Raw genomic sequence first — 23,553 nt, forward strand, 5'->3', positions numbered from 1 at the left:
GTTTTGTTGTTTTAATTTTTAAAGATCTAACCTTTCCCTCTCACTTCATCTCTCCACTCTACTTGAAGAAGCACTCTGCTTCATGTAACACATATTGATTGGACACCTACTAGATATTAGATGCTTAGTTTTTCCAGGCGTTAGGGACACAACAGTTAAAGAATCAAAAACTCACAAAAACTAAAGACACCAGACCACATTTTCTGCCTTTACCACCTTGAGTAGAAATTGCCTGTCTCCTGTCAGAAGCATGGGCTGCATCTTATTCTTCTTACAGCTTGAACAGAGACTAGCAAGGTGGGGGTGCCAGGTGTCAAGTGAACTCAGCTGCACTCCCATCACAAAAATGCCGGATTAGGGCATAGCTGGTCCCTCTTTGCCATCTCTTGCAAACTCCACCCTGTCCAGTGACTTACAGACCTCTGCTTAGCATGAGTTTTTCATGCCCTCTGAAGCCTGTTTACATAGCTAGAGGAAGTTCCTAGGGCCTCTTTGTGTTTCACACAGAGATGGCACTCTCATGCAGGTTCTGTTTTGGAATTTGACTGTTTCATCCACCTGTATAGCTGAGGAATCTCTGATCATGAGATGGAAGACAACAGGAATGGATAGGGACGGTGGCACATGGCTGTAACCCCAACAAGTAGCAGGAACAGGTAGGAAGACCCAGCCTGCTCTACACAGTGAGTTCCAAGCTACACATGGCTACATGGTAGATCCTGTCCTCCCAAAATATAGAAATGGACATATTAAATGCCTCATGAAAGTTACATCAGAGGGTGTGTGTGTGTGACAGCTTGCTACATAGCCCTGGCTGTCCTGGAACTAATGTAAACCAGGTTAGCCTTGAATTCAGAGATCTGCCTGCTTCTGAGTGCTGGGATTAAAGGCATGTACCACCACGCTAGCTAAGAGTAACTTTCTCATCCTCACATTATACTCTACAGGCAGTGGAATCTTTCCATGTTGGATTATTCCCTTTCCAAAATTTTCTTTTTGGGGGGTGTTTTTTGAGACAGGGTTTCTCTGTGTAATAGTCCTGGCTATCCTGAAACTCACTCTGTAGACCAGGCTGGCCTTGAACTCACTGAGATCTGCTTGCCCCTGCCTCCCAGTGCTGGGATCAAAGGCATGGGCCACCACCGCCTGGCCCCAAATTTTCCAAGGTATGTCATTTGTGTTTTATGTCTGTGCACATATTTTGAGATGAGGTCTCACAAGGCTGGCCTTGAGTTCCTGATTTTCCTGCCTTCACCTCCCAAGGGCTGGGATTACAAGTGTGTGCTACCACACTCATCTATTCCCTACTTTCCTGGATGTCAAGATGTAACCCAGGCTGTCCTTGAATTTACTACAGCCCTCTAGCCTCAGGTCCTCAAGTGCTGACATTAGGTATGTATTTTAACCCTCCTCCATACTGACCCTTTCAGCCACAGAACAAGAGGACACCTTTGTTTGACAGATGAGGAAACTGGGCTTTAGAGAATGTTAACTTAAGACCTCCACAGCTCAAAAGTGACCTGGTAAAGATTTCTCCACCCCATGATTCTTGCACGATCAAGACATTCTACCAGATGGTCTCCTCCCAACACACCCCAAGATAGTGACTGCTTGACCAGTGGCTCCAGAGCTAATAGAATCAAATCTGCTGGAATATCCTGGACTACCTACTGCTGACAGCCCTGCACTTTGCTACACTTGCCCATCAGCATGAACCCAAGAAGACCCTATAACTGTTGCAAGTTGGAGGTTTCTATATACACAGCATGTGGCTCTTCTCTGTGCTGGCCTCTGAGGAGAGCCAGTCCTAGCTGAGGCAAGGAGTCAGGACGGTCACTCCTGCCACTTAGAACCACACATACCAACTCCGATGAGGTTTGGCTGGGTTTGCCCGCCTGACCTCGCCCTGACCCAGGTACAACTTTCCCTCTTTTTTGGGGGCCTCTTTTGGATGCAAGCCAAGACCTAAGTCTGCTTTTGCTTTTTCTGCTACTTAGGGTCCCCCCCACACACAACCTCCTTATGAAGTGATACTGAAGAGGTTGACTGCTTGCTTGCTCCTTTCTTTGCGACAGGGATGCAGCCTTGGCTGGCCTGAAACTAACTATATCAGGCCAGCCTCAAACTCACAGGCCTGCCTATGCCTCCTGGGTGCTGGGATTAAAGCATCTGGCTCTGGGGGCTTTTCATTGAGACATAATTAAACTTTCCTATTGGAATAAACATTGGCATTGCTTGACTTTAAAATGAGCAACACAAACAGCAGCAACAGAATCCATGCATTAAAAAAAAAATCCTTTATTTACAGTTCAAAATTCAAACATGGTCTTGGTTCTATCTGTGATACTTCCAGGCCCTGGATCCCACATTGTGGAGGCAGAGAAGCACACACAGAGGCCAGTCCAGCTTGTCAGACTCTCGGGAGAATGTCACCCAACACAGAGGACCTGAATGGTAGAGAAGGACAGTGAGAAGATGGGGGAGGCAGCAGAAAGGAGCAGGAAGGGGTCACTCCATCAAATAAATGTTCCCAGATCCTAATCTTTTTTCCAAAAGACTAGACCTTTCGACCTCCAGGACCACGTGAAGATATGTATAACACAGATACAGTAGTGAATGTGACCAAACATGTCTCTAATACTAGTCACCTCTCCCTACACTGCACTATATATTAAGTTTTAATGTACACTTACTTATTGTATATGTGGGCATGCATGCTGTGGAGGTCAGAGGACAACTTGCATGAGTTGGCTCTCTCAACCATGTGGGTCCCAGGGGTTCAACTCAGGTGTCAGGCTTGGCAGCAAGTGCTGTTACCTGCTGTGCTAGCTCACTGGCCTGTATATACCATCTCCATGCAATGGGACGAACGAGTTCCAGGAGGCTTAATGACTACAGCCACAGAGTTAACAGTGTTGGGCTTTCTGCTTGGTTCAAGGCCTGTGTCCTTCTCATCAGGCTTTGATGGCTTGCTGTCCATGGCCTCCCAGGTTTGCTGTACTAAAAGAGAAAGGTCCCCTTATGTGGACACACCCTCTTCTAGGGGACAGTGAGTTCTGGTATCACAATGTAGGTCCACAAGTTTGTCCAGGGCCCTGGAAGTGTGTAAGAATGCTTAAGTGCATTATAAACAATTCAATGGACTAGAGGTGAAGGTCTATGACACCAGGCACTGTGTTCTCAATATGGCCTCAAGACAAAGACAGCCTAATATACACCCTGCGATACACTGTGCTAAGTGTTGAGACAGAACCTGGTGGGAACCACAGACTGGGCTGAACACAGAAGAGCTAGAGGGACATAGGCGGGCTTTCTAAACTGATGTTAGCCATAGGCATACTTCAGAGAGAGAATGGGAAGGCTTGGGATATACACATATATACATATAGTGTGTGTTTTTATTAGAAGATTTAAGTTCAGTGTAGGAGAATTCAGGTACAAATAGGACAACATACCTGAAAAGAAAGTCTTTGCTTAGTGGAAGTATCTACTATTAGCAATGTGCTGTTTAACCCTACCAAAAGTTCTGGAACATTCAACAAAGTGCCATGTTTGTACAACATAATCATCTCCATAGTCACTTAGTTTACGTTAGAAATCTTGACAGCACACACAGATCCTCTTTTCTTTTCCATAAGGCTGAATGGTACTGCACGGAAGAGCCACACCATGAATGTAAAGACAATGTAGGAGCCTTGCCTTTGGACTGGAGCAGAGCCAGACACTCTACCTCTTTCTTTTTTCTTTTTAAAGATTTATTTATTACACATACAGTGTTCTGTCTGCATTCCAGAAGAGGGCGCCAGATCTCATTACAGGTGGTCATGAGCCACCATGTGGTTGCTGGGAATTGAACTCAGGACCTCTGCAAGAGCAGTCAGTGCTCTTAACTGCTGAGCCCTCTCTCCAAGCCCGACATTCTACCTCTTTTGTGGCAGAGCTTCCCACTCTCAGAGCAAGGAACAGTGTCACACACCCAGCAGACAGGCCAGTTCATGGGGGCACACCTTGCTGGAATCTAGGGTGCTCGTCTCTCTCCTGGCATCTTTATTTGATTGTCAGTGCCAGGCAATATCATGCAAGTGCAGCTGCATGATGAAGCGAGACTGTGAACACAGTGATTCTTGTTGGAGCACCCGGATGTCACCTCCTCCTGGGCTAGGTTTCTCCTTGAAAGGACAAACCCTGTCATCCCCCATGCTGAGCTTTGCCACTCACTGTTACCTGTGAACATTCATCACAGCTAGCTCTCTAGCAAGTTATTCTGGAGATCTGAAGTACATTAAGGTATGAGAAATGATGCTCAGCATGGTGACTCATGCCTGTAATCTGGAGGCTCAGAAGGCTGACTCTGTAACAAACAAGCCACTCCCCACACCCCAAATCCAACAGGACAACAAACAGTTGGCAAATAGGTCTTAAAATTATCTACATGGGGCTGGGCGGGTGGTGGTGGTGCACGCCTGTAATCCCAGTACTCGGGAGGCAGAGGCAGGTGGATCTCTGTGAGTTCGAGGCCAGCCTGGTCTACAGAGCTAGTCCAGGACAGGCTCTAAAGCTACAGAGAAACCCTCTGGGGGGGGGGGATCTATATGGCTCTTTACCATTATTCCACCCAAAACAAACCTGAGGTATAATTAAAAACACTTGGGGGAGGGCTGCACAAAGAGATGGCTCAGTGGTTAAGAACAGTCACTGGCTATTCTTCCAGAAGACCTGGTTCAATTCCCAGCCCCCACATGGTAGCTCACAACCATCTAGAACTCTAGTTCCAGGTGTTAGCATTTAGGCATCTGTACTGGCCTGCCCTTAGGGTCCTGACAGGATATACCCCAGCTGCAGCCACTAAGAGCATTTCCTGTGCACATTACGTTTCCTTATAAAAGGGGGGCCTTGTACACCTTGAATTCCTGGGCTCAAGTGATCCTCAGCCTCCGTAGTGGCTGAAACTACCCTAGATAACTGATGTCATTGCCATGTCCCTAAGGATTAGCTAAGCACAAGCCTGAGCAAGTCAGGGTTGGAGGACTGAATTGGAGCGCAAGTCTAGAGCTATACTATACAATATGGCAGCCACTACAGTCACGTGTAACTCTTGAGATCTAATTAAGTAAAGTAGCTGGGCAGTGATGGTGCATGCTTTTAATCCCAGCAATTGAGAGGCAGAGGCAGGTGGATCTTTGTGAGTTCAAGGCCAGCCTGGTCTACAAAGGGAGTTCCAGGACAGCCAAAGCTACAAAGAGAAACCCTGTTTCAAAAAACACAAACAAAAATTAAAGTTAAAAATTCAGGAGAGGCTGGGTATGTTGTTCAGTTGGTGAAACACTTGTCTATTACATAGGAAACTCTGAGGTCAACCTCTAGCACCATACAGACCAGATGTGATGACACACATCTGCAATACCAGGACTCAGAGGGTGGAGGCAGAAGGATCAGGAGTTCAAGGTCATCCTAAACTACACATCAAATTTGAGGCCAGCTTGGATTACATGAGACTTTGTCCCAAAAATAAAAAGTAGCTGGGCATGCACCACTGTGCATGCTTATAATCCTGTAATTGGGAGGCAGAGACAGGAGGATTGCTACAGTTTTGAGTCCAGACTGGGTTACACAGTGAATTCTTGCTCTGCTAGGGCTAAAAAATAAGATCCTGTTTCAAACTTCCCCCTTCCCTATAAGTAAAAAAGCCAAAACAACAACAAAAACCAACTAAACCAAACCAAAAAACCATCCCTTCAGCCTTAGCCACACCAGCAGAGTTTCACATGCTTGATCACCACACACAGTTGGCAACTAGCTCTATTCTATCTAGGGTACAGACACAGGCATCTCCATCACCGCAGAAAGGGGCTGCTAGAGGGCCTCTGGAATGTGAACAACCACTGAGGAATATGTTCCACTTGGGCTATAAGACAGACTTTGACAGAGAAAGAGCTAAATGGCTTTTGCTAATAGTGGAGAGGCAGGCTAGATTCTTAGAGTCCCCAACAAGGCTTTTCAGTTCTGTAATGTAAAGGGTGGGTTTTGTTTTGTTTTGTTTCTTCTTGTGGTGTTGAGCAAGGACCCTATCACAAAGCTAGAATTCCTGTGCCCTTAACATAAAGAATTCCTGAGTTGGGCAGTGGTAGTGCACTCGTTTAATCCCAGCACTCAGTAGAGGCAGGTGGATCTCTGAGTTCAAGGCCAACCTAGTCTACAGAGTGAGTTCCAGGACAGCCAAGGCTAGGCAGAGAAACTCTTGTTTTGAAAAAACAAAACAATACAAACAAACAAACAAAAAATCCTGAACAATTCCCCCTCACCCAGACAGAGTTTCTCTGTGTAGCCTTGGCTGTCCTGGAACTCACTCTCTACACCAGGCTGGCCTCAAACTGAGAGATCCACCTGGTTCTGCCCTGTGTTGGGATTAAAGGAATGCACCACCACCACCACCACCTGGCCTTATCAAGTTTTTAAATTCCATCTTCTGTATGTGTAGGTAAAAGAAGATTTATTACAAAGCAAAGTGGGGCACCCCCATGGGATGAGAGGCAAAGGCCAAAGGGCCCACTGCAAAGCACAACCGCACAGGGTGAAAGCAGGTGAGGTTAGAGAGACCTAAATTCTTAGGTAGGCTTTTCCTACCTAACGTTTTTTGACTCTTTTTGAAATCTTCTATCATCTAGTGATGATCAGGGATTAGCTTATGAACTCATCATTAGTGACATCAAAGAAATGAAGGAAACTAGGAGAGAATTGTCAGTAGCTCTTGAAATGGGGAGCAGGTTGAGCCGGGGCGGGGGTCCCCCATCTTGCCAAAAAGACTCACAGTGTCCATTCAGCCTGAGAAGGAAGCATTTGCTAGGCAAAAAAGGTTCACATGTAGCTCCCAGCATGCACTTGTGCATTCCTGCCTCAGCATTGCTCACTCTAGTCCCCTCCCTGAAATGCTTGGCTTCTCTCCACTGCCTCATGTAGTGAGTGTTACTGAATGCCTGCAAATTCCAGATGCTGAGCACAAGCAGGCCACAGATGATGCGTCAGTCACTGAGGTTGTTTGTATCTGATGCCTGCCATGCTGGTGCACCTCTTTCATCCCAGCACTCAGGAGGCAGAGACAGGCATCTCTGTGAGTTGGAGACAGCCAGTCAAGGTGAGAACCTGTCTCAACAATGGAACAAGACTTTAGGCCAATGAGATGGCCCAGAGGGCTAAGGCCCTTGCTGCTGAGTTTGATCCCAGGGACTCACATGACAGAACAGACTTAAGAAAGTTGTCCTTTGACCTCCATTGGTACTCACAATAAATAAATAGATAGATACCATTTCCTAAGTACACAGATAAAGTACAGAAATTTCAAAGGGTACAGACCCTACCACAGAGGATATTATGATTGGAGGTAGTGAAGGCTAGTTACGTAAGACAAAGCAGGAAAGCCATTAAGGGACCAATAATCTTGACACCATCAAATTAGAACTTTACATATTTTTCTTTTCCTTTGCTTAGTAGAGACAGACCCAGGCCCTGTGGGTACTTTATGTTCCTGAGCAGCACCCCAGCCTTCTTTTTTGCTGGTGGTCAAGCTGCTGCTGCCCTGGCTTACTGTGAACTTGTAGCAATCTTGCCTCAGCCACCAAATGCTGAGATTCTAAGTGAAAGCCTCCACACCCAGCCCTGTAAAAAAATTTTACATTTATTTATTTCATTTCGTGCATGTATATATGGGTGTGCGAGTGCCACAGCACATGTCAGAGGGAGATTTGAAGGCGTCAGTTCTCTCTATGCACTAGTTGGTCCCGGGGATCAAACTCAGCTCTACAAGCTTGGCAGCCAGTACCTTTACCTGCCACTGAGCAGACTTCACCTGTCCCCTCTTTTATACACGGTCAGTAGGTTGTCAGGCTAGCCTTGAAAACATTCTTAAGTCCAGGCAGTCTCAAACTTGTCACACTCTTAGCCATCTCTTCCTGGCTAGGATTACAGACTTATAGGTGTGCGCTCATACCCAGCTAAAATTTTGTTTTTTTGAGACAGCATTTCTCTGTGTAGCCCTGGCTGTCCTGGAACTGGCTTTGTAGACCAGGCTAACTTCGTACTCAGAGATCTGCCTGCCCCTGTCCCCTGAGTGCTGGAATTAAAGGCGTGTGCCACCATATCTAGCCAGGTGTGACAATATTTTATCTCAGGAATCAGGAGCCTGAGGCAAGTAAACTAGGTAGGGCTGGCCTATCCTTATAATCTCACCCCTGGGAGGCAGAAAGGAGGGTTATAGATTTGAGGCCAGTCTTAGCTAGAAACCTTATTGAAAGAAAACAAAACAACAAACAGGTGGCCTGGTGACCCACATCTGTGATCCTAGCATTTGGGAGATAGATCAGGAATTGAATGTCATCTTTGGTTTCACATCCAATTTCAGGCCAGCTCTGGCTACAAACTCTGTATATCAACAAACAAAAAAGCAAAACAGACAAGTACTCTCTTTTAAGCCCAGCACTCTGGAGGCAGAGGCAGCCAGATGTCTCAATTCCAGGCCAGCCAGAGCCACACCTGAGACCCCGTATCTAAATAAATAAACAAGAGCTCTTTAACCAGCATCAAACTTAAGTAACGCAATGCTAATCTTTTCTAAGACATTCTGGAGAATACAGTTACCAATCACAATGGAAAGGAAGTAAACCTCGGTAGAGATGTCTTTTGATTTGATTTATTTATGTGCATTGGTGTTTGGACTGCATGTATATCTGTATGAGGGTGACAGGTCCCCTGGAACTGGAGCCATGGACAGCTGTCAGCTGCCCAGTATGAGCGCTGAGTCCTCTGTAAGAGTGCTAAGTGCTCTTTACTAATGAGCCATCTCTCCAGCCCAGTAGAAATGTCTTATAGCATATAATCTAAGGGTTTTTTGTTTTGTTTTGTTTAAGATTTAAATTAAAACATTCTCTCTGTCTCTGTTTTTCAAGACAGCATTTCTCTGTGTTGCCCTCACTGTTTTGGAACTCGGTAGACCAGGCTGGCCTCAAACTCACTCAGAGATCCACCTGTCTCTGTCTCTCAAGTGCTGGGAATTTTTTTAGCCAGCTGGTGGTGGCACACCCCCTTTTTTTTTTTCCAGTCCTTGGAAAGCAGAGGCAGATGGATGTCAGTTTGAGGCCAGCCTGGTCTATAGGGTGAGTTCCAGGATAGCCAGGGTTACACAGAGAAACCATGTGTCAAAAAAAAAAAAAAAAGGATGTGGGTATGCATGCTTGGTACCCATGTGGAAATCAGAGAACTTGTGGAAGTTGGCTCTTTCCCATGGTGGGATCTGGGACTCAAACTCAGGACCGCATGGCAAATACTTTCATCCAAGGAGTCATTTCACTAGCCCAGTTTTTTTGTTTTTTAAGCATAAGTTAGTTTTATATGAACTACAAAGGAAAAGTTTTCAAGACGTGATGTCAAATACGAAGAGACAAAAACCAGCAAACGAAAAAACCCCAATGGACTGACGAGATGGCTCAGTGGTTAAGGGCACTCACTACTCTTACAGGGGACCCAGCACTCACACCGAGCAGCTGATAACTGCCCATAACACGCTACAAGGAGATCCAAGTCCTCTGTCCTCCTTGGGCACCACATGAACTCACATGCACACACCCATACACAGACACATATACAACAATAAAAAAGAAAGAGGAAAAAGGCAAGAGCAACGATCATTATGTCATCTGGGACGACACAGTCTTCCCAAAAGTAGATTGACAAAGAAAAGGTGAATACATTTCAAACTGACAAAGGAAGTGACTTCTGGGGAGGGAAGCAAAACTTCTCCTTTATTACTTTGGTGTTAAAGTTTTCACATGTAAATTGTTTTGCATTAAAACTTGTGCAATTAAAAATAAACCACCAGGGGCTGGAGAGATGGCTCAGTGGTTAAGAGGTTCAATTCCCAGCACCCACACAGTGGCCGAAAACTACTTATAACTCTAGCTCAGTGATCTGATGCTCTCTTCTGGCATCTGTGGGCACCAGGCATACAAGTGGTGTACAAACATACATGCAGGGAAAACACTCATGCGCACTAGAAAAAAGCTAACAACCAAACCAAAACAACCCAAGGAAATACAAGGATGCTGGGGAAAGGTTTGCGCTGGCTGGTCTCAGGCGATCCTCCTGCCTCAGCCTTTCAAGTAGCTGGGACTACAGGGGTGCACCAACATGTCTGCTCAGGATAGCCGTGTGTGTGTGTGTGTGTGTGTGTGTGTGTGTGTATGTGTGTGTGTGTGTGTCTATAAAAGTGGCACCGAGGTGCACGTCAGCGGTAGTGTACTTGCCTTGAATGCACAAAGCTTGGTTCAACCCCCAGCACTAAAAAAAAAAATACATTTCTGTATAAATGATTTCAGTTACTTTGGAGACAATTGGTAATTCTGAATATGTACCATGTATTACGAGTATTGTTCTGTTTATTTAGTCTTATGAATTAGTCTTATTTTTAGGGGCTCCTTGCTCACATGCTCAAGGGTGAAGTGTCAGGGGTCTGCAGTTTAAGAAAGAGAATGAGAGGCAGTGAGGGCAGGAAAGAAAGGAGAAAAACAGCTGTGAAGGAGAGCACAGCCACAAATGTCCATCACTGGGGACCCGAGCTGTGAGGCTGTGGGTGATTAGTCAACAGTTTTCCAGATTTTCTGTAGGTTTGAAAAAAATTGTAAAGGCAAACAAAACACCACGACCTCTCGCAGAGGTGGACTGACCCATTTTTCCCTAGTGTGCTGTAACCCGGAAGTCACTCAGATGACTAGCATTCACCTCAGAGCTGAATTCTCTCCTGGGAGTAGTGCCTCCCAGTTCTTGCCCAGGGCAGAGCAGCCAGGGGCAAGTATCCAGAGGAAGGAAGCCTGTGAAAGGTGCTTGTGAGGCCCACACTCCAGGACTGGACACCAGGCTGGTCCCAGTGGAGTCACCTGGAGTCAGGTCCTACAGCAGAAAGAGAGTATTCCCAGTGTCCTCCCTTTTGCTCCTCACAATGACCCTCAGGTTGACATCCTCTCCTGAGAGTGAGGAAACATGCCCTGAGGAGCGCTTGTTCCAAGCTCCCATGCAGAGGAAATGGACTCAGTCCACATCTGCCAGTGGAAGACCCCTCAAGCCATGATTCCTTTTCCATGATTCCAGGGAGAAGAGATCACTTACCCGGTTCAGTCTTGGTTGAGATTACATTTCCCCACACTGTGAGATTACCACTGGCAGTTTGGGCTTATTGTTAGGGCCTGTGGGAACATTCTAGAAAACAAAGTACAAGAACATGAGATGCACTCAGGCACCTGCCTCGTTTCTATCCTCTAAGGAAGGGCCCAAGATCAGACTGATGTGGAGCCTGTCCAGACAGATGGAAAAGAAACAGGAGGTGGCAGCCCCACAATGCAACAAAGTAGTGAGTCAGGAGAGCACTGACCAGGGACCCAGCTTATGGAGAAGTCACAGAAGAGGGGGCATCTGAACTGGGCCAGGAAGGGTAGGTAAGATCCCAAAGAAGGAATTCTTCAGGAAGAGAGAGGACTGGAGCCAATACTTGGGGCAGGGAAGAGCAGGGGGCACGCACCTGTATGGCCAACCTCTTTAGGGAGGAGCCAGGGGCTGGACGCCACTGGACCAGAGAGGCAGTGAGTGGCTGGAGGGGTCATGGAGGGGTAGGCAGGTCACGACGGGTGCTGAATGCAATGCCAGGAAGTGGAATTTTATATCAAGTGGGCACCAGGCTGAGGCCAAACCCAGTATGTACCGGACAGGCTAATGAATGGGGCCAAGGAAGCCTGGCCTCTCCTCTCTCTCAAAGGAGCCAGTAACCGCAGACAGTAAGTGACCAGTTTCTCTAGTGGACTGCAGCCCGTTTACTTTGCTCCTCACTAACAGGCGGGAGGTACCTGACCAGAAAGACTACAAGGACCCCCGGGCGGACTGACCTCGATCTTTCTCATCACCAGAAGGCCGTCAATGATTTTTCCTGCAGGAGGAAGGTGAAGTTAAGGCGTCCTTCCTGGTGCAGGCAGTGCTCCCAGCTCCCAGGGCCCATCCTCAGCTGGCATCTAGATCATCAGGCCCTCTTACAACATGAGGAACTGAGGTTCAGTGAGGTGAGCTGACTTGCCCAAAGTCACAAGGAATATACCCAGGAAACAAGGATGCAGGCTTGGGTCTGAGTGACCCCAAAGCCACACTCCTCCATGTTGCCCCTGGGGCATTTCTCCCTTTATTTCATGTGTATTTATTGGAATGCCCTTGAATGTCCATCAGTTCTAGCCACCTGACATGTCCATCAACTGCCCTGGCCGTCCCCATACATCCATCAACTACCCTAGCCATCCCCACACGTCCACCTACCCTGGCCGTCCCCACACGTCCATCTACCCTGGCCGTCCCCACACGTCCACCTACCCTGGCCGTCCCCACACGTCCACCTGCCCTGGCCATCCCCACACGTCCACCTACCCTGGCCGTCCCCACACGTCCACCTGCCCTGGCCGTCCCCACACGTCTACCTGCCCTGTTCGTCCCCGCACGTCCACCTGCCCTGTTCGTCCCCACACGTCCACCTGCCTGGCCTGGAGCAGCTGCAGCAGCTGAGCACACTCGGTGAGTGTGGAGACAGATGGGTAGGAGAAAGACTTACCAAACACCACGTGCTTTCCGTCCAGCCAGTCACACTTAGAACACGTGATGAAGAACTGGCAGCCGTTTGTACTCGGCCCACTGTTTGCCTGAGAGGAACCAAGCACACCTGCAGTAAGCTTCTCTGGCTGTATTAGGTGAAGGGCAAGATTGCCCACAAAGTCTGCAGCTCTAACTGCAACCTGACTGAGTACCTATTACGAGCCCCGGCCTAGACAAGGGCACATGTACAAACAGGACACAGCGTCTCCACCCTTGAAGATCTAAATTCTTCAATCAATGAACAATTTCCTCAGTGTCAGGCCTCTCTCTCCTTCCACCACGTGGGTCCTGGGGCTTGAACTCAGGCCATCAGACTTGGTGATAAGCACCTTTACCTGCTGAGCCCCTAGCGTGAAGGTTTGTAATGGGAATGACTGTTCATTTAAAACAAGCAAACGCAAGATTTAACTAAGTTTTTAGGTTAGCATACAGAGTAATGGCTTTAATTATGGCATTTTCAGTTTTCATATGTAATTTATTATATTGTTCTCATTTATTCTCTTCCACATCCTCTCATGCTCTAGCTGGTTCCCTTGCTTTTCTCCAATGGCCCCCTTCTGCTTCTTTTACATTTTTTTTTTTTTGATCTGAGGATTGAACCCAGGGCCTTGGACTTGCTAGGCAAGCACTCTACCACTGAGCTAAATCCCCAACCCTACAATTTTTAATAAGTGTGTGTGTGTACACATACGATGTGTGAGGTCAGAACAGCTTTGTGGAGTTACTTACTTCTCCACTTCCACTTTGACATGGGGCTGGCACTGAACTCAGGCAGGTATGGCAGGTGTGGTCTTTATCTCGTCTTTACTTGCTGTGTTACTACACCTTCCTTTCCCTCCTTACAGGACTTAGTGTAGTTAGTGCATATTAGTTACAACTAGATTATACTTACAAATTAGTTACCAGCTAAGAAAAGACATGCTACCCAGGAAATCAGGGATTTGAAGTGGTTTTGCAATGTATTTTTTACTTTTTCAGGGAAGGCAGTGTAGTAGGAATTTTAAAGGTACTTGTTAATAAAACTCAAACCCAAGGCCAGTTATTGGGGTGAATGATGGAAGATCAGAGACACAGAACAAGCCACAGTTTCTCACTTGCTCCAAAGCCTGAACGCTTCTCCAGCCAAATGCTTAACTAAATACATGCTTTTCTCTCTACATGCTTTACCCCTTAGTTCCTGGTCCTCACACCTTATATACCTTTCTCTTTCTGCCCCCACTCCCTGGGATTAAAGGTTGGGTTTCTGGGATTAAAGGCATGGGTCACCATGCTTAGCTGTTTCTAAAGTGGCCTTGAACGTAGAGATCCACCTGGCTCTGCCTCCCAAGTGCTGGGATTAAAGTTGTGCACCACCGCTGCCCAACTTCTGTTAGGGCTTACTCTTCCCATTTTCTAGCCACCATTTTTGGCTTTGTTCTAGTGGCTGTCTATTCTCTGACCCCAGATATGTTTATTTCAGGGAACACACAATATTTTGGGGAACATAATACCCACCACAAGGCAGGAAGGGGTTGAGAGAAGGTCTCATGTAGCCCAGGCTGTCCTGGAACTCATCATGTACCTAAGGCTGGGCTTGACGCCCGCTCTCCCTCCCACGGTCTCCCAAGTGCTGGGAGTGTAGACGCACTGGCTTACTAGGGTCATCCTTCCTACTGAACCCCAGCCCAGCCCTGCCCCACCCAGCCCAGCCCAGCCCAGCCCAGCCGAGAATCTGAAACTGTAGCCACATCTTTTCCCTTTCTTCCCTCGAAATGGTCTTCTCAGAGGCTGTCTCATCTTGTCTATCCCTCTCTCCCCCCAAAATAGGGTCTTGTTTCGGTAGCCCTGGCTGACATCCAACTTGAAGAGGTCAGCCTCCTGAGTTTTAGAATTACAAGAGTGAGCTACCACACACAGCCTTGTCTTCCCTTTTTTGTGGGACTTAAGCCTTACACTAGGCAAACACTCTACCAGTGACTATATCCCCAGTCCTGAGACAGAACTGCCCTCAACCCAAGCTCCATCCACCTCAGCCCCCCAAGAACAGAGGTCATTAGTATATGTTTCAACTGAAGCCCAGTTTCAAAATAATTTTTACACCCATGTATTCAATAACGCACTATAAAAGAACAACAGGCTAGAATCATAAGTGCCTTTTGCTAAATCTGGACTTTGACACATCAGCAAACTAAGATGAGCTCCTGCAGCGCTGCCTTGCAACAGTGTCTGTAATTACATGAAGATTTTTGAGGAAAAGAGAGCTAGAAAGAGGAAAAGTTAAGGGGTTGGGGATTTAGCTCAGTGGTAGAGCACTTGCCTAGTAAGCGCAAGGCCCTGGGTTCGGTCCTCAGCTCCAAAAAAAAAAAAAAAAGAGGAAAAGTGAAAGCGTTGTTACTCAAAGAAACACAAAGCTGGTCTCAGAAGTTCATGCCTATGATCCCAGAATGGTGAGGCTGAGGGACAAGAACCACAAGTTCAACGCCACCCTGGGAGTGGCGGTGGGGGACAGGCTTTACAGAACACCATTACCAAGGCAAGAAAGAGCAGAACTCACACTGAGTGGGCCACCAGCTTTAATCTGATGCTTAATGGCTCCAAAACGGCCAGTCCGTGTTCAAGCAGATGTGCTGGCGAACACTAAAGCCAGCGCCTGCAGTCACCTCGAATCTGGGATTGCATACTACCCTTTGGAAATCCCTTTGTCCTTCCTTTGTTTTTTTCAAGACAGGGTTTCTCTGTGTAGCTTTGCGCCTTTCCTGGGTCTCACTCTGTAGCCCAGGCTGACCTCAAACTCAGAGATCCACCTGGCTCTGCCTCCCGAGTGCTGGGATTAAAGGCGTGTGCCGCCACTGCCGCCCAGTGTCCTTCCTTTCTTTAATTGTGCCGGGAAGTGAATTTAGGACCTCACACATGCTAGTAATCTAACCATTCAGGAACCAGAAGCAGGAGGACAGAGGCAAGCTGAAGCCAGCTTCATCCATGGAGCTTCCAGGTCAGTCAGGGCTATACAGTGAGATCATGCTGCAAAAGGAAAACCATGTTTGCACCTGGATTGCCTGAAACACCACATGTATGAAAGTAAGGACTCTCTCCTGCCCCGACAAGCCAGCTAGAGCAGACTCTGCTCTGGAATGGGGCACAATCCCAGGGCCCACACTCCTTTCCTCTCTTCTCTGCTGTTCTTATGTAATCATTTGCTAGCAAACAGACACAGTAACAGGCATACAGCATTTCTGTCTCAGGGATCCTCTGTTCCCATGGACACTGGATTCTTCCTGGTGGTGTAGCTATGTTCAAGGAATAGCCCTGCAGCAGATGACACACCTTGAACCCCAGAACTCCATCAGTGGCTGTGTGACTTTAGTTCACTGCTACAACCTTCCTGTGCCTCAGTTTGTTCATCACCTCAAAGGGATGTTCTGAGTTGAAACAGGGCAGGTGCTCTAAGCGCCAATAACTTGTGGCTATCTTTCTGGATTCATCAGTCACCGCTCTGCGTCTTTCTGTGGTAGGCACGAGGGCCTTGAGATCGAGAGCTCTGTCCCTGCCTTTGAAGAACTCACAAGGAGATGGAGGCTACAGATGGCTGTGGTGGTGCAGGCCTGTAAGCACAGCTACTTTGGAGGCTGAGGCAGGAGGATTGCAAGCTCAGGGACTTCCTGGGATACAGAAAGACTTCAAGGCCTGCTGTGGATATCACTCTGTGTAAATAAAATGCTGATTGGCCAGTAGCCAGGCAGGAAGTATAGGTGGGAGAAGTAGAGAAAAGAATTCTGGGAACAGGAAGGGGAGGCAGAAAGATTGCAAGCCACCACCATGAGAAGCGAGATGTAAGGTACTGGTAAGCCACGAGCCATGTCGCAAAGTATAGATGAATAGAAATGGGCTAAATATAAGAGTAAGAGCTAGACAACGGTAGGCCTGAGCTAATGGCCAAGCAGTTTAAATAATATAAATGTCTGTGTATTTATTTTATGAGTGGGCTGTCTAACAGGGCTTGGCGGGAGCAGGAGAGAAGGTCTCCAACTACAAAGGCCATCTTAAGCAATGAAATGGAATTGGGCCTCAAAATAAAAAGTAAAAAGCATGCTGAGGGGCCGGCCAAAGGGCTCAGTGGGTAAAGCGATTGCTCTGTAAGTCTGGCAACCTGAGTTTAACCCCTGGAGACCACATAAAGGAGAGAGCAGAGAACTGACTTCCAAAAGTTGTCCTCTGACCTCCATGCACCCACACACTGTGGGGATGTAAACCTACACATCATACACACACATACACTCATAAGAATAAATAAGCTGGATGTGGTGGCATACACCTTTAATCCCAGCACTCGAGGCAAGTAGATCTATCTGAGTTTGAAGCCAGCCTGGTCTACATAGCAAATTCCAGGCCGGTCAGAGTTAAACAGTCAGCTCCTGTCTCAAAACAAAGCAAACCAAACACACAGAATAAATAAAAAATTGTACAGGGCTAGGACAGAGCCAAGCAAGCACAAGCCCCTGGGTTTTATCTCCAGCACTACAAAAGCACAACAGAAGCAAACATGACCCGCCCTGTCCCTGACTAAGCCACTGTGCTTCTGCGTGGTTTTGGATTTTGGCAGAGCCTGTCTGCTAGCCCTGAAATGCTTTCTTCCCAGGGTACTGTGTACAGAACTCCTGTGGGGATGCAGATCCCCCTCTAGGAAGGCTCCTCTCCTTGCTAGCAGCGACCACCCTCATTTCTCTAGTCCATTAGGGTCCTGTCAGGTACGCGGGGTGTCCTCACTGATGTACCACACTGACGGCACACAGCATCCTGTCCCGGGCTGGGCACCTACATGTGTGTTTGCTGTTAGACGTTACTGTAACAGTGGACGGGATCGTGTTTGTGCGGAGCAGCTGTGAACAATTCCTTCATTTCATGGATGCCTGAGAAGATGAGTGAGGAAGACAAGCGGGACAGAGAATGCACACGTAAACCCTGGGGCCATGGAGGTGAGGACTGGGGCACTGATGCAGGGCTTGCTCTAGGAGTGGGGAGTGAGGGAGAAAAGGGGAGGAGAGGAAGGAGGAATGAGGGTGAGCGAGGGCAAGAGGGCAAGCAATGAGCAGAGGCGGGTTAGATAAAGGCACCAGGGAGTCCGAGCAGGGATCAGAAATGGGGAGAGCCATCAGGACGTGAGAACAGGAATGATGAGCACGGGGAGGGAGAAAAGCAGGTGAGTGGCTGGCACGCAGCTACTGCAGTGAGCGAATCACAGCAACTGGGGCAACAGGTGGGTGGGCACCAGTCTTGGAAGCCCACCGGACAGAGGCCAAGAGCCCAGCCACAGGTCCCGGTGTAAACACAGCAGCACAAGTCAGAGCTCAGTCCCCTGGAGCTGCTAGACCCTGCCCAACAACCCCAAACCAGACTAGAGGAGGGCAGGGGCGGCCTGACTGCAGCAAGAGAAGACTTGCTCTGATTCCAAGAGACAGAGCTGGCCTCAAGAAGGCACTTAGAACCTGCTATTCCTCTAACCCCAAATCTTTTTTTTGTTTGTTTGTTTTTGTTTTTCGAGACAGGGTTTCTCTGTGTAGCTTTGGAGCCTGTCCTGGATCTCGCTCTGTAGACCAGGCTGGCCTGGAACTCACAGAGATCCAGCTCTGCCTCCCGAGTGCTGGGGTTAAAGGCGTGTGTCACCACTGCCTGGCCTAACCCCAAATCTTAACTGAACCTCACTTACCATGGAAAGCAGGCCTGGAGCTGAGTGTCTAAGTTTAAAATTTTCATCTGCAAATGGACCGCGGTAAATGCTGGCGACTCCAGTACCATCGCCCTGAGTAGAGAAGAGATATGTTAGTGGCCTGGAGCGCTGGGCACCCTGGAAACCAGAGGAAGAATACTGACAGGGCTGGGGAGGATGGCTCAGTGGGTAAAACTGCTTGCTATCCAGAGGACCTGAGTTCAAATCCTTAGTACACACATCTAAAAAAAAAAAGGAAGGAAGGAAGGAAGGAAGGAAGGAAGGAAGGAAGGAAGGAAGGAAAGCCAGGCATGGCTTCCATGCCCCTACTCCGGCATTAAGAGGTGAGACAGGCAGATACTGAGCACTAGCCAGCTGCCCTCACTGAACTAAGCAGCAGCCGACCTGCCGAGACCTTGAGACCTTGTCTCAGGCAGAAAGTGCTTGATAGAGAACGTTGATATCTTCCTCTGGGCTCCACACCCACTTCCATAGGCCTGCAAACCGCTACACACACACACACACACACACACACACACACACACACACGCACACACGCGCGCGCGCGCGCACACACACACACACGCGCACGCGCGCACACCTGCGTGCCCACTCGAGTACACACACACACACACACACACACACACACACGCACACACACACACGCACACACGCTTGCACACCTGTGTGCCCACTCGAGCACACAGACACTGTGTGGTTGGGGAGAAGAACACTGTTGCACCCTAGCTTTTTTTTTCCTTTTTAAGATTTATTATTATTTTAAAAAATATTTCTTTTAATTTGAGATTATAATCACATCATTTCCCCTTCCCTTTCGTCCTTCTAAAGCCTCCCATGTACTCCTTCTTATTGTTTTTTAAACATAACATGGCGCTGGAGTTACAGATGGCTATGAGCTACCACATAGGTGCCGGGAATCAAACCTGGATCCTCTGGACGAGCCGCCAGTGTCCTTAACCTCTAAGCCATTTCTCAATTTCCTAGTCTTGTTTGTTTGTTGTTTGATTGATTTTTTGAGATAGGGTTTCTCTTTGTAACAGTCCTGGCTGCCCTGGAACTCCCTTTGTAGACCAGACTACCCTCAAACTCACAGAGATCCGCCTGCCTCTGCCTCCAAAGTGCTGGGATTAAAGGCGTGCACCACCACCTGGCAAATTTCCCAGTTTTAAAAAATGATTTATTTGTGTTATTTTTAATTATGTGTTTGGGGTGTGTGTGTGTGTGTGTGTGTGTGTGTGTGTGTGTGTGTGTGTGGTATAGGTACATGCATATAAGTTTAGGTGCCCACAGAGGCCAGAGGTGTCAAATACTCTGAAAATGGAGTTGCAGACAATTATGAGCCAGGAACTCAAGACCTTTGGAAGACCTGCAGGTGCTCTTAACTGCTGAGCCACCTCTCCCGTTTCCCAATTTCCCAGTACTATAGAACCACATAATGGAAATGCAGCACAAATGACAGTGGGATTCAGCCATTGCAACCCTATGTAGGACGAGTAAGAGCTTTAAAAACTCACAGGAATCAAACTAAATTTACATCTAGAGGAGAAAGACCATCTCTCAGACACAAGGAGCTGCAATAGTAAAGAAGCAGTTGAACAGTAAAGAGGCAGCTAAGGGAGAACTGGTTTGAGAGAAAAACCCTAGCTTACTGGGCACCTCTAAAGCTGGGATGGGGACACAAACAGCATGGTCACAAAAAAGCCAGGGTCAGCAGTGAAGGACGGATCCTTGGGTACCTCAGCAAGCAGAGCAAACAGCCTTCGAACCATCTGCCCATCCTGGTCCGATTCCTTGCCACTAACCTGCTTGCAGTCAAAACCCCAGCTTTCCAAAGGAAAAAGGAAAGGAAGACCCACAAAAGCAAACAGTTTTTGACAGTGACACCAGAAGCGGAAAGGAAAATGGGGGACATAAGCAGTCAGCTCACTTCCTTTTGGGGGAAAAATTGCAGCTAATTTTAAAGTTTCCTGTGAACAATGAATGTGGATTGTCTCGGATCATCTTTAGGTAGAATAACAAAGTCCAATTCCTGGTTACAAAAAGCTCAGTTTGGACAATGGAAATAGATGATTCAAGTTTAGTATAGAAATGTGTTCTAAGGGCATGGTCAGTGGTAGCCAGCAGCGCTACCCCATGACCATGCTCTTTCCACTTAACTTAGCTGTTATTCTTAAATCTCAAAACTTGGGCCCTATAGGAAGAATAGCAAAGAAAAAAAGCAGTACTTACATTAACAAAATCTCCACCCTGAATCATGAAATCCTTTATGACCCTGAAACAGAGTTTAAAAAAAAAAAAAAATCCCAAAGGAAGGATTCAGTGGTTTAGTCACTGACATGGTAGATTAGCATTTTTCCTGAAGTACAATGTTTATCATTAGAGAATGAGTCTTCACCCCCTTGAGTGAGCAAGCCGAGGGATTAAGAACCATAAACAGTTTTTGGGTTGTTTTTTTTTTAAACGTCAGGGGCATCTTTGGGTTGATCTAAGGTATATGAGTTAGCACCCGAACAACAGAAAGGGGCTGAAACCTGACAGGAAGAAATAACAACAGATTTGCCAAAGCAAAAAACATGTCGAGGGCTTAATGCAAATTTGGGGGGGAAAGAACAACAGCAAATATATGTGAAATGGACTACACACACACACACACACACACACACACACACACACACACACACGGTAATGTAAGCTATTAAATCCAGGCACAGTCCTTAGCCTTTCTTAGCCTCAGTTTCTGTCCTTAAAGAATGTGGATAACACATGTTCACAAGAATGCTGGGGTGGCTTAAAGACCATAGCTCTAAAGCCCCCGCTATGGGCGACATGAAAATTTTCAGGATTACAGTGGAACAACTTCTTCAAACACTAACAAAACAGGTGAATACAGAAAACCAGGAGTTCATGAAGGTCAGGTTCCTACAGATTACTGCCTGATAACACTAATTACTACAAAAGCCTCTACTAAAATCATAACCTGGAGCCAGGGAGATGGCTCAGTGGGTAAAGTCCTTGCTATGAAGCATGAGGACCTGAGTTCAGATCCCCAGGTCCCACATAAAAGCTGGGTAGAGAAGCATCTGGAAATGCACCTGTAACCAAAGCGACCCAGAGTGTTGTCCTTTCCATCATTTCTACAATCTGGTATTACCAAGAGTCTAGGAATGACTTTAGGTGCACAGAGAGTTATGCACAGGCTACATGATGCTAAGAATTGAATCCAGGGCCTTATGCATGCTGGGCAAATTCTCTGCCAAGCTACATCCTCAGCCCTGAACATGAGCCTTTAAACAACAAACTTAATCCTCCATAGGTTTTGCACTCAGGTGTTCAGGATTGCCTGTACAGATACTAGGCAACGACTGCATTTCCATTTGCCAAAAGCCTTACCTATGGAAGGTGCTTCCTTTGTATCCTATAGGAACACCATCTTTTCTGTAACCAAAAAGAGAGAGACTTGAAGTGATGACAAATAATCATGGGTCTTCCCGTTTAGGACACACTGGAGGCTAAAAGGACGCTCATAAAGATTTGGACAGAAGTGAGCTAAAGAACACATCAATAAAGGAGAAACCCTCTGAATATCATTTTCCATCACTCAAGACTTGCCCATGGTCCCCCGATATCCTCACCAAACTCCTAGGGCACCCTTCAGGAGTAGGAGGAGAGAGCAAACACATCTGAGACTGACCTGAACTCTCCAGTGCAGAATTGCCTAAAAGGAAAGAAAGAGTGAACGATTCAGTCACTATGCCATCACTGCTTGGAGCATCTCTAATCTCAGGAGAGGAGGATACAAAGGGGCCAGCAAGTCCACTAACTGGTCGGCCGGATGTCAGGGCATGCAGGCATGTAGACTAGTAACATAAATTGACATGGGAATGGCCAAATCCGGTAGCTATTTGGCCAGTGCAATACCCAGAGCACTGAGCTCCAAGGATGGGCAGAGGCAGATGCTGTAAAGGCCGGCTTCGGGCTCAGCTACTCTGGTTCTGTTGGCGCATCTCCATACCTAAAGTTCTCTGCCGTCTTAGGCACCACGTCTGCAAACAGCTCGATCTTCATGCGACCAACTTCCTACAAGTGACGGGAGACGCAAGACTCAGCCCAGGATCTCAGCCCAAGCAGCTCGCAAGCTCCCACCTCCGCCGCCCTGGTCCAGCCCTCCTGTCTCGGGAGGGCTAGAAGGGCTCCCTCGGCTGCCTCCCGCACCCGAGTCCCGCCCGCCCGCGCAGGTCCGCTGGGCCGCCCGCACCTCACCTGGCCTCCAATGCTGACATCAAAGAAGACCACTGGGTTAACTGGACTTGAATTTGCCACCGCCATGGCTCTGACCCGGAAGGCGAAGCTCAGCTTCCGGTGACCGGCCTTGCGGAATTCATTCAAAGCACAGGCGCAGTGGAAACCGACCGTAGTTGGGCCCCGCCCCCGGAAGTGCGGCTCGGGCTGCGGGGAACTCGGAAGCTTGCGTTGTAGTGAGCCGGTCGGTTCTTAGGGAAGGCTGGAATGAGGGAAGAATGTGCAGAAGCAAGCAAGAGCAGGCATCCTTGCCAAGGCGACGGGCTCCCTACTCGCTTGACTAGTGCAATACAAATGAATTTCCCGCAGACAGCATTTGCTGAGCCGTCACACTTGGTGTCCCCTGCCGCAGTCCCCTGAGGGGGCATCCACGAGAGGAAGACCCTCTGGGTCACCCTCCATATTTTAAAATGGTCTGGTACTTAGACTGGTGCGTTCAGGATGCTGGAAATGTATTTTCGTTTCTGCCGCAAGCTTCCAGCTCATTTCCCACAGAGTTGCAGTTTTAAATACCTTTGTGCTTGTAAATCGTGTGGGGCTTTGCATATTTAGAGTAAATCAGCTGTGTATACGAAACCCTAAATGCCACCGATTTGCCACCACTGATAGCTAAGATCGGGAAGTAGAGCGCCCCCCCCCCCCCCTCCCCGCACCGCCCCCTACTACCTAGCTTCATCTCCTACAAATTACCAATTACCGTTTCTACCTCTATTGTGGAGGACATTAGATTGCTACATCCTTTAGGGCCTTGACACGAGTTATGTCTTTTCTAAAGTATTTTCTCATCTTTTTTTTTTTTTTTAAAGACAGTCTTGCTATGTAGCACGGGCTGGCTGCTTGAACTCCCAAATGCTGGGATTACACACATGGTTTGCCATATC

General features: G+C 47.6%; 1 protein-coding gene across 1 annotated transcript; it reads right to left on the minus strand.

The window, feature by feature from the left end:
- Window positions 1-2,274: 2,274 nt before the first annotated feature.
- Ppih (peptidylprolyl isomerase H) lies at window positions 2,275-22,796 on the minus strand. Its single transcript, XM_036180077.1, has 10 exons — window positions 22,634-22,796; window positions 22,386-22,450; window positions 22,065-22,088; window positions 21,764-21,808; window positions 20,603-20,645; window positions 18,353-18,445; window positions 12,629-12,716; window positions 11,922-11,962; window positions 11,152-11,241; window positions 2,275-2,447 (listed from the first exon to the last, which is right to left on the minus strand). The coding sequence occupies exons 1-9, from the start codon at window positions 22,697-22,699 to the stop codon at window positions 11,173-11,175; spliced, it is 534 nt and encodes a 177-aa protein (XP_036035970.1). The 5' UTR covers window positions 22,700-22,796; the 3' UTR covers window positions 2,275-2,447; window positions 11,152-11,172.
- Between the last annotated feature and the right edge of the window lie 757 nt (window positions 22,797-23,553).

Source organism: Onychomys torridus, chromosome 2 (genome assembly GCF_903995425.1).
Source record: "Onychomys torridus chromosome 2, mOncTor1.1, whole genome shotgun sequence".
Lineage (NCBI taxonomy): Eukaryota > Metazoa > Chordata > Mammalia > Rodentia > Cricetidae > Onychomys > Onychomys torridus.